The sequence below is a fragment of the Petaurus breviceps genome, unplaced genomic scaffold (assembly GCF_028583685.1).
Source record: "Petaurus breviceps papuanus isolate PSGF00001 unplaced genomic scaffold, PetGlider_PUasm1.0 90650, whole genome shotgun sequence".
NCBI classification, from domain to species: domain Eukaryota; kingdom Metazoa; phylum Chordata; class Mammalia; order Diprotodontia; family Petauridae; genus Petaurus; species Petaurus breviceps.
Window position 1 is genome coordinate 3,223,392 of NW_027187299.1, and position 17,289 is coordinate 3,240,680.

The 17,289-nt window shown below is 37.2% G+C and overlaps 1 protein-coding gene across 1 annotated transcript in view; it reads left to right on the forward strand.

Moving 5' to 3' along the window:
* Positions 1-17,289, forward strand: part of PCNX2 (pecanex 2) — a 395,419-nt gene that overhangs the window by 8,212 nt on the left and 369,918 nt on the right. Inside the window, exons 2-3 of the mRNA XM_069064863.1 lie at positions 15,515-15,720; positions 16,254-16,374. Of these exons, the coding sequence (XP_068920964.1) occupies positions 15,515-15,720; positions 16,254-16,374 (327 nt within the window). The remainder of the gene's footprint in view (positions 1-15,514; positions 15,721-16,253; positions 16,375-17,289) is intronic.

Genomic DNA, 17,289 nt, shown 5'->3' on the forward strand with positions numbered 1-17,289 from the left:
GAGAGAGAGAGAGAGAGAGAGAGAGAGAGAGAAACAGTCAATCTTATTGGATGCTCTGGGCAGCCATCTGAATCTGATATTGCTTTCCCCATTTCAAATTTCAATAACAATGTCTTTTTTTCAATTTTTTTTGCTTTTTTTGGAGGGCAATTGGGGTTATATGACTTGCCCAAAGCAGACAGCTAGTAAGTGTGTTAAGTGTCTGAGACTGGACTTGAACTCAGGTCCTCCTGACTTCAGGGCCAGTGCTCTATTCAATAAGAACTTCTTTATCATCAAAACCAATATACTTTTTTTTCTATTCTCATTTTCTTGACTTCCTTGTGGCATTTAATACCAGAGATTACCTCCCTCAACATACTATTGACCTTCCAGTAGAGATTTCCTCTAGTGACTCCCCTATCTCCTTTGTTGCCTCTTTCCAGGGCAGCTAGGTGGCACATTGGATAGATCACCTGGCCTGAATTTAGGAATACTTGAGTTCAAGTCTGGCCTCTGACACTTACTAAGTGGGCAAGTCACTTAACCCTTTTTTTAAAAAATATTTTTTAAAATTTTTTTATCAAATGCTTTATTAACTTCTAGTTTACATCATTCATTTCCACAAGATTTTGAGTTACAAATTTTCTCCCCGATTTTCCCCCTACCTACTACCCCAAAATAGCGATTCCATTGGATATCCCCTCCTCCAATCTGCTGTCTCTCATATCTTCTCCCATACCCCCTCCAACTTTCTAGTAGGGTATGGAGGATATCTATGCCCCAGTGCCTGTATATCTTATTTCCCAGTTACATCCTTCCTCCCTTGTCACCCACCCTTAATTGGAAGATAAGCAATAAAATATAGGTTGTACATGTGTAGCTATGCAAAACATTTCCATAGTGGATATATTGTAAAAGACTAACTATATTTCCCTCTCTCCTATCCCACCTCCCACTTGTTCTATTCTCTATTTTGATCCTGTCCCTTTTCAAAAGTGGGTGCTTCCAACTTCCCTCCCCCCTACATCATACCCCCTCTCATCCCCTTCCCCCCTACTCTCCTGTAGGGTGAGATACCCTATTTAGTGTGTATGTCATTCCCTCCCTAAGCCAAATTCAAAGAGAATGAGGTTGTCCAGTTCCCTTTTGCCTTCCTGTTCTTCCCCTCCATTGTGACCATTTTCCCTTGTCTCTTCTATATAAGATAGTTTATCCTATTCTGTCTCTCCCCATCTCCTCTCATTATATTCCTCTCTCACCTCTTAATTTCACATTTTAAGTAACATCCCTTCCTATTAAATTGGTCCTGTGCCCTCTATCTGTATATACCCATACACACACACACACACACACACACACACACATATATATACACATTCACATATGTATTCATACACTCATATACTCTCCTATATCGACATATATATATATATATATATACACACACATATATTCAAACATTTCTATTCCCTTCAACTATTCTAATACTGAGAAAAGTTTCATGAGTTACACTTATTGTTTTTCCATGTAGGGATGTAAATAGTTCAACTTTAATAAGTTCCTTATGATTCCTTTTCCCTGTTTACCTTCTCTTGCTTCTTGTATCAATGTCAAATTTTCTATTCAACTCTGTTTTTTTTTTTTCAGGAAGAATGCTTGAAAGTCCTCTATTACACTGAGACCATATTTTCCCCTGAAACATGATACTCAGTTTTGCTGGGTAGGTGATTCTTGGTTTTAATCCCAGCTCCTTTGCCCTCTGGAATATCATATTCCAAGCCCTTCAGTGCCTCAGTGTAGAAGCTGCCAGATCATGGGTTATCCTGATTGTGTTTCCACAATATTCAAATTGTTTCTTCCTGGCTGCTTGTAATATTTTCTCCTTGATCTGGGAATTACGGAACCTGTCTATAATATCCCTAGGAGTATTCTTTTTGGGATCTTTTTCAGGAGGTGATTGGTGGATTCTTTCAATCTCTATTTTGCCCTCTGGTTCTAAAAGTTTAGGGCAATTTTCCTTGAGAATTTCTTTAAGGATGATTTCTAGGTTCTTTTTTTGATCATGGCTTTCAGGTAGTCCAATAATTTTTAAATTATCTCTCCTGGATCTATTTTCCAGGTCAGTGGTTTTCCCAGTGAGATATTTCACATTGACTTCTATTTTTTCATTTGTTTGGATCTGTTTAATAATATCTTGATTTCTCATAAAGTCACTAGCTTCCATTTGCTCCAATCTAATTCTGAAGGAATGATTGTCTTCAGTGAGCTTTAGAGATTCTTTTGTCCATCTGGTAAATTTGGCTCTTTAAGGCATTCTTCTCCTCTTTGCCTTTTTGAGCCTGTCTATTTTTTAAGGTGTTATTTTCTTCAGTCAGGTTTTTGACTCTCATTTCATAATTTTCTTGCAGCATTCTCTTTTCTCTTCCTAATTTTTCCTCCACTTCTCTTATTTGGTTTTCAAAATCCTTCTTAAGGTCCTCTATGGCCTGTAACCAGCTCGTAATTTTCTTGGAAGCTTTTGGTGCAGGAGTTCTGACTTCACTGTCTTCCTCCTGTTACATGCTTTGATCCTTTGTGTCCCCAAAATAGGAGTGTAAAGTTGGGTCCCTCTGTTTGCTTTGCTTCCTTTGCTACTCATGTTGCCACTCAGTTCCTTGACTTTTGTGCTTTTTGCCACAGTAGGACTCTGCCACCAGACAGGGGAGCTTTGTCCCAAATGCTGGGGTATTCTCAGCTGTTGAAAGTATTAGTTGGGTGCCTTCTCTGAAGCCCCCACATGCTCTGGCTAGCTGGTCACACACCCCAGGACCTCCACCCTAGACTATAATCCAGATCCAAGCAGGTGAAAGCAAGAGCTATTACCCTTCAAACTGGAAGCTTGGTCCCCCTACACTCAGCAGGCCAGGAGCGAAACCATGGCCGTGGCTGTGGCTGCATGGCCGCAGGGCCTCAGCAGCTTCTTGCCCCAGGAGAAGAGGCTGATGCACTCCCAACTACCAGATCCCAAAGTCCACACTGCACTGACTTCTCACTTTGTCCTTAGCATTTTTGTGTTGATAATTCTGGAAACCGCCACAGCTGTTGATGATCTGAAGTCTCTCCAGCCAGTGGCTGGTCAGGCCTACCCTCAGGCTAAAACCTCTGGCTGGAGTAGGGCAGGGGTCAGCTCCCAGAGCACTGTGCTGGCCACTCATTGTCGGCCTGCTGGGCTGTCCTCAGTGGGAGGTTAGCTTCTCTGTATCACTTTTTGGGTTCTGTAGCTCCAAAATTTTTTCAGAGTCACCTTTTACATGAATTGGAGGATGTGTGAGCTGGAGCCCCATGGAAGTCCTGTTTCTGTTCTGCCATCTTGACTCTGTCCCCCACTTAACCCTTTTTGCCTCCATTTCCTGATCTGTAAAATGAGCTAAAGGAGGGAATGGCAAACCACTCTTTGCCAAGAAATCCCCAAATGGGATCATGAAGGGTCAGACACAGGTCAAACAATTGAACAACAATATCCTACATTTCTTCCCTTGATCTTATCTCTCTGTTAATTATGTTGCCTACTCCCATATCTTTTATCATTAAACAGTTGAATTCTGAATCTTTACCTCCAACCCCAGTCTCTCCTCAGAATCCTAACTCCACTATTGCATCTTTTTTTCTCAGTATCTTATTTTGTATGGCCTACTGACATCTCAAACTCACCATGTCCAAAATTTAACTTGTAGCTCACTTCTTCTCAAACTGTTACTTTAATGACTTTGTCTCTTGTTGGAATCACTAATTGTTCAGACTCATGGTGTTGAACTTATCTTTGACTCTTTCATGTACCTTACCTTGCATAGTGAATCGATTGTCATGTCTTGATGGTTCTATTTCTATATCTTTTTCATCTTACTTTAATTGCTACTACAATCATCCTTGTTCATTCTACCTACATTTCTCACCTAGAAAAAAATTTTAAATTATTTTCTGATCTACATTTTCTCCTTCCCACCTGTCCTCCATCCCTACTAACTAAGAAAGCAAGGGAAAAAATCCCTGTGTATAGTCAAGCAAAACAAATAGCTACAATTTTCACCCACAAAAAATATGTCTTAATCTATAATATGAATCCATAGTCTCTTTATCAAGAGGTGAATAGCGTGTCTCCCCATGAGTCCTCTGGAATTGTGCTTGGTCATTGTTCTGATCAAAGTCTCTATGTCTTTCAAAGTTGTTTGTCTTTACAATGTTGCTGATTCGAACAAACTATTCTTTTGATTTTGCTCACTTCACCATACATCAATTCATACAAGTTTCTCTGAAACCATTCCTTTCATAATTTCTTATAACACAAACTACATTCTATACCATACATGTACCATAACTTGTTCAACCATTCCCCAAATGAAGGACACTCCTTCAGTATCCAGTTCTTTGCTACTACAAAAAAAGCTGCTATAAATACATATGGTTCCTTTTCTTCTTTCTTTGATCTCTTGCTGGGGACAAAACATGTGCACGTGGCTTTTTGCCCATAGTTACAAATTATTTTAAAGAATATTTGTACTGTCTCACAGTCCCACAAATGGGTCTGCCCCTAATTTATTTTTAAGCCTTATTCCATTTACTGTCCACATACTCGACATTATAACCAAATTGAGTTACTCTGTATTTTCTAATCTCATTATCCCCCCTCTCCTAGCTCCATGTTTTCACTCTTGATGGCCTACATGGTTGGAGACTACTCCTTATGCTATCTTTATCTCTTGAAGGGCTTCCTTTCAATCAAAGTTCATTTCATATATCACCTCCTTCATGAAATATTTCCTGATTTTGCCAATCCTCGTATCTACTTGGGGTGAAAGCAATGTCTGTCTCCCCAAATTTCCCTTCTTTTTTTCATTCCCTCCTCTTAGCATATCTCACTCTTCCCTGAATTATACATGGTATACATGTCTGTAATGCCACACACAAGCAGCTTTCCAGAACGATGCTACAGTGAACAGCTTTTAAGATTCTGATTACACAGTATAGTAAACACTCCATTCCATAACAAATCAAAGCAAAACATTCACAGAAATTCAAGGTACAGCATTCACAATATTACAACTTATCACAGAAAATCACAATATGGTATTCACAACAGCTTATCATTAAGTTTCCACCATAATGGCCACAAAATTTTGAACAAAGAACAATCATCTCAGAATACAATAGTCAAAGTCACATGGAGAACACTAAGTTAACTCAATCAGTCACTTATTCAGCAATCAATTACTAAGTATCATTAATCACTAAGTACAATCATTAGAAAATATTCCATCCCTGGGTCACTAGTAAACTACAATTTCATCATTACTCAGTACCCACAGAGAGGTCTTTTCATCTTGACTTGGGGCCTGTTCTCAGATTCCCTGGATCCCCTTCCATGGTCCCAGATTCTGCCTGGATTCACCAGACTGTTACCTGGGTTCAATGGCAGGCAGCTCCCAGGTCCTTGTCCAGCTCTCTGGGTAGGTCCTGCTCCACACTAAAGTTCACAGGGTCCAGTCCATCTCAAATTCTTCACAATTTCTGCTCCTGGGAATTCAAGTCTCAACCAAGCCACAAACAGACAAAGGCTTAGCATCCTGGTCATACTTCCTCAGTTTTCTGCTTCCTCAGTCTTCTCCTTGGCTTCTGGGCTCCTCTGTCATCTGGGCTCCAGCACTCCTGGGCTCCTCTTCAGAACAGCTTCTGCCACCAGATTCTTGTCCCAAGAAATTCTGACTGTACCTCTGGGGCTTTTCTTATAGATACACAGCATTAGCTTCCTGTTTCAGCCAACCCCTTCCTGTTACATCAGCAACAGGAGACAGGAGTTCATACCTTCTGTTTTCCCAACAGAGGCTTGATCAATTATTAAGTGTAAGTGCTTGCTTACTTGCCCATACAAAGGGTTCAAATTACATTACCATTACAATGTCTTTCCTCTGTTTGTTAAAACCTTCTTGACAGCAAGATTTGTTATAATTAACTTTGAATTCCTATGGTCAGAATAATGCACCACACATTTTAAGTTTTCAATAAACATATGTTGAACTCAGTTAAAATTAAAAATATCAAAAAGGAAAATATTATTTCAAAGGAGAATGACCACCCCACATGCAAAGATTTAGAAAATATTATCACACAACACAATTGCACGTATAGTATTTTACAAAAGGCACTCATCTCATTTATTCATTTTTTTCATAAGACACATATTACATTGGATATTTTAAACACTTTTAATATTTTAAAATGTACTTTTTGAGATAAGAAGAAAAGAGGCATTATGGTATAGGGGAAAAAATCTAACCCAGAGTCAGTAGAGCCCTGGTTTCAAATCCATCTTTAAAAATAACTAATAGTGTGACTATAGGCATGTTATTTAATTTCCATGACCCTCAATTTCTTCCTGTATAAGTTGGAGGTAATCTTGCCCATACTACCTGCATTATTGAGTTGTTGGGAGAAGTGAATGGGTTTATGTATGTAAAACGATACATCAGTGCAGCTGGTAGTGTTTTTATAAGACAGCTATGAAAAACATTAGTGAAGTTTTTTATGAGTACATCATGATCTTCATTTCTCTAATTTCTTTCATGGATCATATCTAATAATGGAATCCTAGGAGAGAGTTACTTGCTAAGAGTTCTCCATACATGTATTACCCATCTTAGAAGTGTCCCTTAAAGGAGAGGCAGGAGGCCTGAAGATGTACCCAGCTTTGAGAGAGACGTTTCTGGAAATGACTGTATCTTAAAATAGATTTCCATAAGGAAATTCCTGGTTGTGAACATACTGTTGTCTTTATTTGTTTGAACATTGGCAGGAGCCTTCAAATGTGCAAGTAAATGCTGTATATCTAGAAATTATTAGAAAATGGGTGCCCAATTAGGAGAGCACAGCCATATCTCTGCAAGAGACAATGAGAGATCAAACTAGTGGTAGCAGGGAGGAGTAGAAAAGAAGAGATGGATATGAAAAACATTTTGAAAGAAGAATTAACAGGACCTGGTGATTGGATTGGATTGGTGATTAGGGCATGAAGGAGAAAAAGATGAAAAGATGCCTCTAAAGCTTGATGTGGTAATGACCGGGAAAATATTGGTACCATCAATAAAGATTGATAAGTCAAGAGAGGAGGGTGCAATAGGTCTGGAATACAGAGAGGAAAGTGCATATGTGATAGGCAGGAGAAATCAAGAACTCTGGCAATGTCTGGAAAATGAGTATGATGCTCCTACAACAACAAGAATCTTAACATTAAACCAATACTGTCCCTATCCCAGAAGTTTTTTCCCTTTTTTCCTTAAAGCAAGAGTAAATTCCCAAGCATGATTGACTTGGATCCATCAGGGAGAGCTAAATAGGCATAAAGAGGTGTAATCTGGGGAATGAGTGATGAGAGGTGGGGAAAAGAAAGGCAGCCCCTAACAGTGATCAGTCCTGATTCTCACACAACATTTATTCCTGTCATTGAGTGATTCCAGGTGACTGAACTGTGTGTTGGATCTTTTAGAGGACTCAATCACAATTCATTAGATTCAAGTTTATACTGTCAATCTGCTGTCATCTAAAGCACACACTCCCTTCTACATTTTTTTCACATCACAAAGGGGGGAAGACAGTTAAGAATACTTGACATAAAATCTAGAACTCCTCTTCTCCCTACTCAGACAGTTTGACAATTTCACTGCACCTTGAAGAATCCTCTTTTTATGGAAACCCTAATACTAGAGTTTGATTAAACAGTAGCTGTATACACACCAAGGGTAAGTCTACTCATTTAGCATCCTGTTTTTATCTAATCAGTTATTTTAGGAGGTGCTACTACTGAACAGTGTGAATTTTTTTAGAATAACATTTTAGGTATATTTCTTTAAAAGAATTAAATATATTGATATTAAAATGCATTAAATCCAATATTAATTGGTGGGGAGACTTGGAATTTTGTAACTTATCATATTCCCCACATTTACTTGTGGTTTGGGAGCACTTAAGAAGACTAGAAACATTATGAGAGATGACTTAGTGTGTTAATGGTTTTGCCTTCTCAGAAACCTATTTAAGCTTTTCCTGAGAAATTAATATATGAGTTCTCCATAGAATATATATTTCACAAAATGTAATGTGTATATGTGATCATTTAGATGCATATCATTACATGCTATTCCCTATTTATATAAATATGCATTTATATTATTCTTATCATACTTCCAACATAGTAAAATCAGGTCTAGTTTTTATTTCATTACAATACTCATTATTAACATTATTCTTATTCATAAACCCGACAACTGGTATTTTTTGTAATAGTAAATAGAGGACATTGAATATCTAACGCATATAGCTACAGTTTAGCAGATGAGAATCTACATGCATAAAGGTTTATACTGCATGAGTCCAAGTAGCAACACTATTCTTGCCTTTAAATGACTTTATTGATTGACTGGAACCATTGTTTCTATGTGAACATTTGCAAATATAGATTTTTTAAAGTTCACTATCCATTATCATAATGACTTTTAACCTAAAAGACAACACAAAACTAGGCTCATTATTGGTACTCACAGCAGCTATCAAAATTCTAGCCATCATTGGGTGGTAGCCTCCTCCACTTTCTGCCCAGAAGACAAACATAATGTGGATGCAAGAGATATCAATTCCCTTTGGATGCTACAAGAGTTTATTTCATTTGACTCTAATAGTGTGGAGGGCTTTTTCTAGCTGACAAGTTTCCATGTGATAGATATTACAAGAATCCTTTCAGTTTCACCAATATAACTTTTATATGTATCATTATTTTTCAATACCTGCTCTTTAGAATTGCTTCCCTATCAAACATCCTGTCTTAATTCACTTTTTTTTAACCATGTTTTCCTGGAGACTTTAGGTGCTGAGGTTATTTGTGGGTGTTTATACTAGTGTTGAGAAGGAGAAGCCTTCTTTGTTCTTTTTTTTCCAATAAATTTTATGTTTATTTTTAGTTTACTTCATTCATTTCCACAAGATTTTGAGTTACAAACTTTCTACCCATCTTTCCCCTACCTACCACCCCAAAAAAGTGATCCTACTGTATACCCCCTCCCCAATCTGCTCTCTCCTACATCCTCCCTCATTTCCCCTGTGACTTTCCAGTAGGTCAAGATGGATCTCCATCCCCCAGTGCCTATCTATATATCTTATTTCCCAGTTGCATATAAAAAAATAATATATTTCTTAAGCATTTGATTTTAAAATTTTGAATTCCAGATTCTTTCCCTTTCTCCCTTGTCACCCACCCTTACTGGGAAGATAAGCAATCCAATATAGGTTGTACATGTGTAGCTATGCAAAAAATTTCCATAGTGGATATATTGTGAAAGACCGACTATATTTCCCTCCATCCTATCCCACCTCCCACTTGTTCTATTCTCTACTTTGACCCTGTCACTCTGCCCTCCCTTCCATCGTCCCCCCCTATCATCCCCACCCCCTACTGTTCTGTAGGGCAAGATACCCTCTTTAGTATGTATGTCATTCCTAAGCCAAATTCCATGACAGTAAGGTTGACCCCTTCCCTTTTGCCTTCCTATTCTTCCCCCCCATTGAAACAGTTTTCCCTTGCCTCTTCTATATGAGATAGTTTATCCTATTCTGTCTCTCCCCATCTCCTCTCATTATATTCCTCTTTCACCTCTCAATTTCACCTTTTAAGTATCATCCCTTCCTATTTAATTGATCCTGTGTCCTCTGTATATGTATACCTGTACACATATATACATACACTCACATATGTATTCATATGCCTATATACCCTCCTATATAGACATATATGTATGCACACACACATATATGTACACACATTTATATTACTTTCAACTGTACTCATGCTGAGAAAAGTGTCATAAATTACAATAATCATTTTTTCATGTAGGAATGTAAATAGTTCAACTTTGATAAGTCCCTTATGATTTCTTTTCCCTATTTACATTCTCATGCTTCTCTTGGTTCTTGTATCTGAATGTCAAATTTTCTGTTCAACTCTGGTTTTTCAATCAAGAAAACTTGAAAGTTCTCTATTTCATTGCATGACCATATTTTACCCTGAAATATGATACTCTCAGTTTTGCTGGGTAGGTGATTCTTGGTTTTAATCTCAGCTCCTTTGACCTCTGGAATATCATATTCCAATCCCTTTGATACCTCAATGTAGAAGCTGCCAGATTCTGTGTTATCCTGATTGTGTTTACACAATATTCAAGTTGTTTCTTCTTGGCTACTTCTAATATTTTCTCTTTCATCTGGGAACTCCGGAACCTGGCTATAATATTCCTAGGAGTTTTCTTTTTGGGATCTTTTTTTCAAGAGGTGATTGGTGAATGCTTTCAACCTCTATTTTGCCCTCTGGTTCTAAAACATCAGGGCAATTTTCCTTGAGAATTTCTTGAAGGATGATTTCTAGGTTCTTTTTTTGATCATAGTTTTCAGGGAGTCCAATAATTTTTAAATTATCTCTCCTGGATCTATTTTCCAGGTCAGTGGTTTTCCCAATGAGATATTTCACATTGCCTTCTATTTTTTCATTTCTTTGGATAAGTTTAAGAGTGTCTTGACTTCTCATAAAGTCATTAGCTTCCATTTGCTCCAATTGACTTCTGAAGGAATGATTCTTTTCAGTGAGCTTTTGAGATTCTTTTTCCATCTGGCAAATTCAGCTTTGTAAGGCATTCTTCTCCTCATTGGCTTTTTGGGCCTCTTTTGCCACTTGAGTTAGTCTATTTTTTAAGGTGTTATTTTCTTCAGTCAGGTTGTTGACTCTCTTTTCATGATTTTCTTCCATCATTCTCATTTCTCTTCCTAATTTTTCCTCCACTTCTCTTATTTGGTTTTCAGAATCCTTCTTAAGCTCCTCTATGGCCTGTAACCAATTCATACTTTTCTTGAAAACTTTTGGTGCAGGAGTTCTGACTTCATTGTTTTCCTGCTGATCCAAGCTTTGATGAATCTTGTCCCCAAAAGAGGAATCCAAGATACCATCTACTGCTCCACAAGTTACTACTGCACTAAGAACATGGGCCAGCCAATTATTTGCTTTAGTAACTTTAGTGGAAGTGACTTCCACTAAAGTCATAAAGAAAAGACTGAAGGAAGTAAATTAATTGGAGGTTTCTTCCACTAATGAAAGAAAAGCATGCATAGGCATGCTCTTTAATAGCATATCACTGGTCTGTAAGGTAGATACACAGTTAAGTAGAGAACCATTACTCCGATGCCACATTGAGTTATGGAGATGACCCTGGACTCTTGGACGCCATGCCACCATAGCATCAGCTCTGGTGAGTGCTACTGTAACTAGCTTAGTTTAGAGTCTCATCTCCAGGCTAGTTAATTTTTTATGTACAGCATCTCTAAAAGAACATTTACTAAGTCCTGTAGTCTACATCAATGGAGTAAAGTACCCAGACCAGCAAACTTATATGTAGTCCTCCGTCTGCCCTGCTTTCCTCCCTTAGCAATCCTTCATATATGGAAGCAAGCCAACCCCAAGCTTCCATATGCTTAGCTAGAATATCCACTGAGCATGCTCCAAAAGGAGCGGCCAGGTTTGTGTTCAGCTCACACTCTAGTCAAGGACATGGAAACTGGGGAGGGCAATTGAGGGGAGAAGCAGTAGCAAAAGAGTCCCACGCCCAACTCTTTGAAGTTCTGAAGTGAACAAATACAGTTAGAATTACTTGCAAAAATAAAGAAACATTAGCAAAGATGTGTTCTGAACCTGAGAAGAAATCAGAGAAGCTCTTTGAAATGGCACAAGATTCTCATGCCCTTGAGGGATTTCTGATTATTGCCGGACACAATTTTACATGACATTGTGTATGCACATTGTCTTTAAAAAACACAAAAAGAAGTATCTCTACATATAGAACCTTTAAACTAAGTTTTTAAGTATTTTAAAATCACATGACCATGTTTTGAGAACTGGAAGGAATCTTGTCCAACTCCCTCATTTTGTAGTTCAGAATAATGAGACTCCATAGAGGTCAAGGACTTGCCCAGTCCTTTAATGCCAAATCCAGTTTTTTCCCCTGTACCACAAAATCATTAACTAAAATTTTCAAATGTAGACACTTATTAGTCTAATTAGAATTTTTATCTTGATGATTCACCTGTCTGGACATCATAAGAGAATGAGAGAAACTTCATAAATTTATTTTCCAGATAATTTGGCACTTACCACCATAAATGCCCGTTTTATTTGAACCGTTTTTGATAGACATGTTTCACTTACTTCTCTTCCAATCTGGAGGTTACTAAGCATAGTTTAAATTTTTTTTAATGATTATGGCTTGCCATTTCTAAACTCAGTTCTTATATTGTATTGCAATATGATGATGCCTTCTGGGGCTTTGGTGGTTTATGGAAGCTCCCTTAGAAGTTTTTGTTTTGATTTTGGTTTTGGTTTGTTTGTTTGTTTTACCTTCATGTTCATCATCAAACTTTTAGCTGATAATTTTTGCTCTGATCAGTCTTCTAATATAGTTTCATGCCTTAAAATTAGCTGCTTCTGATCTTCTAATAAGCATACTTATTAAAATGGAACTTTATCTAAAGTTAGAATAAATAGGTCCTGAGTGAAAGCATTAAATGACTTTTCTGTGAGTAAAGGAAGCATTGGGATTTTACAAGCACTTTGCAAATCAATCTTGGCTACATGGAAGTTTTTTCCTTCTTTGTCCCTAGTATCATATTTCCAGATATTTGAATCCTAATTAACTGACTAATGAAGACTATGTAGGTCCAGACATTTGAGAAGAAAATTTGGGAGGTCATATTTTCCTGTCTTTGCTTACTATTTTGGGAAATACTAATGTGGCTTTGTGACTTCATCAATGTTTAGTATTCCCTCCAATAATAAAAATGCCCACTCATTCTATGCTATTCTTATCTACATAAGGCCATAATTTTGCCACAGGGCATCTACCCAATGTTCTGGAAGTTTTCACTGTTTTTTTTCCTCCAGCATTATGAAGGTACCTTTGGAATGTTCTAACAATCCACGCTATCCCTTACCATGTGACAAGCCCATCTTCTCCTATCATGTAATTCTTTGATACTATTGCTTAGTTCTTTGAAATTCCTCACTGGTCTTATGTTGCCACCCACTCACACTCATGTGCCTTTCCATTGTCCTCTATGTGGTACTTATTTCAGTTTTTTGAGGCAGCAGTAGTCCAGGTCCCACTGCCATTTAGCAACATTGATAAAATATTAAATGTGGACTTGGGGAAAGTAAAGAGCTTTGCATTTTTCCTGAAAGCTATCTTGACCACTATCTTTTTCCTATATAACTCTGGGCCCAGGTTATTATCTATCTACTTTAATTAGCTTCATCATCACTGGTTTGCTATACCAGTACATGATGGAGGCAGCCTAGTAGGGAAGGAAAAATCCTAGTTCTGTAGTTAGAACCTGGGTCCAAATCACATACTTGATGTTGTCTATGTGACCTTGAAAAAGTCATGCAGTCATCTTCATAAGGAAAACAAAGGGGGTGGATTTTCATGATCTTTTGAATCATTTCTAGTTCTATATCTATAATATATAACTTGTTGGGCTTTACAGCATGACCTGTGTAAACATGAAGACCCATGAAAACTCTTATATACCCCAATAATTACATTTTGCGAAAGAGTATCTGAAGCAAATGCCATGAACTGCTTTGTACACTGCTTTGTACCTCCCAGCTCCTCCATCTTCTTCCCTGTCATTAACTTCTCTAACTCTGATGAAACTCTCTTTGCATAAGACGTTTTATGACTGTGAAAAGCATTTCCATTTAGCCCCAAATCATGTTTGCATCAGAAATCCTTCCTATTGTCTAATATCTTAACAATATACACTTCTGCCTCTTTGTAATGTTGTTTCACCCAAAATCAAGCTTTCTTGGAATCAATTAAAGACATCAGGTGGATATACCTGTAAGGCATTTGTCTTGGGTCTAAGCCTGTTGTCAAGAGGAAAAGGACTTGATCCAAACTATGTGAACTCACAGGAAATCTTCTCTTAATGGAACATAATAGACGGAACTCTTCTTATTATCAGTTATTTCCATTAGGATTTTCCTAAGGGTTATGGTACCCTCTTTGGCCTTTAAGAAGGCTAAGTGGTGGTATCAAAAGTAATGTACTTTAAGAACAGGGATAAGGATGAAGTTGTTATGGTCCCTCCCCCATCTCCTTTAGTTACTCTGTAAATGATGTTTTTCCCTCTATTCAGAATCCCCTGATGTTATTTGAATGGAGTATTTCTCATAAAATGAAACCTTTGAACAGAACAATAGAAAAATAGAAAGACTTTGTTGTAGAATAAAGTTGACGGACTATTCAGATATGTTTTATATGTGATTAAGTTGGGTAGCCTATTCTTAATGATTTTATGAGTTACACTTCATAGCAGGTTGTCTCTTGTATTCCTTCAACCTCCCTACCTCCTTCGCTCTCTCCCTCCTCTCTCTTCCTTCCTCTCTCCTTTCTCTGTATATACACATCTATATTGCATACGTATGTATGTATGTATTTACATATATGTATATATCAAAGAATGTAGATACATGTAAAACTGGAGGAGCAATGAATAATGAGCATCCACTAGAAATTTTTGTTAAAGTAAAATAGCCTTTAGATCTCTACTTGAATCCTGCTTCAATAATTTATATAAGGAGTATAAAAATAATTCCTGCCACTTACCTTCTGGTGGGAAAAGTAGCTCATTCATTTGTTTATTTAATGAGTTAACCAAGTTTTTTGCTCCATGAAAAGCTGTGGTATTTCTGTCTGCAAATCAAATGTTTATTCATTAATCTAATCAGTATTATCCCTACATCAAGGGATGATGAACAATGTCCTGCTAGTCTTAGAGTTAAAAGCCTTGAGTTCTATTCCTGAGCCTACCATAAACTACCTAGTCGATTTAGACAATTTAGATAAATTCTTGGCATCCCAGTTTCTTTGTAGGAAAAAAGAATTGGATTCTATAATCACTAACATTTCTTCTATTGCTATCTTTAACTATCTAATAACCCTGGCTGGATTTTCTTATCTTCATAAATAGCTGGCTGATTTATTTTTAGAAAGCTGCTGGCTTCTTCTCCTCCTGTACTCTTTGTATTCCTGACTGCCAGGAAAAGTCATCAAATTTGAGATTCTATTTAATTCTAACTATGTAATCAGACTTAGAAATACTTCTAGACTTGGTTTCATAGGGTGACATGGCCATCACCAAGGGTCTAATCTACTGGCAATTGACTTTTCCATACGTAGCTAGACTGGATATCAGAAAATAGACCTTATCTGTTGTTAGGACCCAATTTTCTAACATGTTAGATGCTTTTCTAGAATAAAGACAATACAAAACAATCAAATAGGGTTTGAGCTATCAATGTCACATGATTAGAAATTGAAGTAGGAAAGAACTTTATCAGACTGTAAGAAAATAATGGTGTTGGGAAAACATTACATTTGGATTCTTCCTGATATCTTATTTTCTCCCTCAGGCTTTCCCTCCAAATGCAATCACTGTCTTCATTTACTGCAGTTCTGTGACCATATTCTTCACAGTAATAAAGCTGATCAGTTATCGTCTGCACCTTATGTTTGATGAAGGAGAAGTAATTCAACAAAAGAGCTCCTTAAATGCTGAAAGACAGAGTAAAGATAAAGAAGCTAATAGTGAAAATATAATTCATCACAAGAGTCCAAGGTAATTATAACAACTTATGGAATCATTCTATAATGCAATATCTTCATTTTGATAGTTTCATTTTTCCTTATCCATTGATTCAGTTTATAAATCTATGCTCAGTAAGCTGACATGCCTGTATATATCTGATGTTAGTTATATATGTAATTATATTTGCATGGCTATAAATGTAATGTATATGTGTAATTCTATGTTCCTATGTAATCCTATATTCCTTCCTTTTTCCAGCAAAATAATATAAATATGAAGCATCATTTTAGCAAACCAGCCTGACTAGTTATGATAAGGCTTAGAATTTGATCTAAAAATTGATCATGACAGACTATTTTACTTTGGGTTCAACACTTTTCTAATTCAGTGCTTTGAATTTGCCTGGGAATTCTACAGAGTAAGAACAAAGTACCTATTTGCGTTTATATATGATGACAAAATAGACTGGAGGAAATTGGTTTTGTTACAAAACCATGAAAATTATCATGTTTTCTTTAGCAATGATTCTGCTTTAATTTTTTCTCTTCTTGTTTTTGCATCAGCAATAATAGACAGAACAATAATGGGAAAGTAGAAGAGGTCAATCGAAATCTCTCTACCCCTCCACTCCACTGTAGCTCAAGAGGACACAGCATAAATTCTCATCATTCTTCTGGCTTATTGGTTAGTATTTACTTTTACTATATAATTGTTCTAACTTTGTTTCAGAGTTCATTTTCACTGTTTAACAAGATTATATATTGGAGACTTATGCTATGTGGTACTGTTGTGTGTGTACTGATTTGTATTCATTTGAAGACAGAAGCATCTGCCTGTTAAATAAAAGCAGACACATAGCATTAGTGTCAGTCTTGAAGACAGGAAGACTTTAGCTCAAATGCCACCATTGATATGAATTAGATAGCAAATGATGTGTAGATTTGCATCTTGGTTTTTTAATGAACGTGGGCTTACATTTAACCCTTTAGAGACCCTGTTTTCACAAATGTAAAATGGGGGCAATATTGCCAGTAATAATGACTTTCCAGGGTTATTATGAGATTCAAATGTGTTGTCTGCAAAGCACTTTGCAAATTTCCTAGTAGTATATTTGGTTGAAACATGTGATGAGAGGCAAGGTAGTAGCCCTTGGACACAAAATGACCTGTGTTCAAATCCTGCCTCTTACATGTGTTGGCTGTGTAACCCTACGAAGTCCCTAATAAGCTCTCAATGCCCCAAGTGGTACTGTGACTTCAAGTTGCAGAACAAGTGTCAATTTGCATTGGTGGAAAGAATTTCCTCACTCAGGGCTTCCCTACATCAACGAAATCAGGGACCCTTGGGGCGGCCAGGTGGCACAGTGAGTTAAGAGCACCGGCCCCAGCGTCAGGAGACCCAGGATTGGTTCCAGCCTCAGATATTTGGCACCCACACAAAATAACTGGCCGTGTAACCTTGAGCAAGTTACTTAACCCCCATTGCTTTAAAAAAAAATCAGGGACCCAGACCAAAAACTATATAGGAGCCAAATATTATTATTGTTGTTGTTATTCTAATAAGGCTGATTTTTCCCCTGTAAAGAGAGGAAGTAAGTCT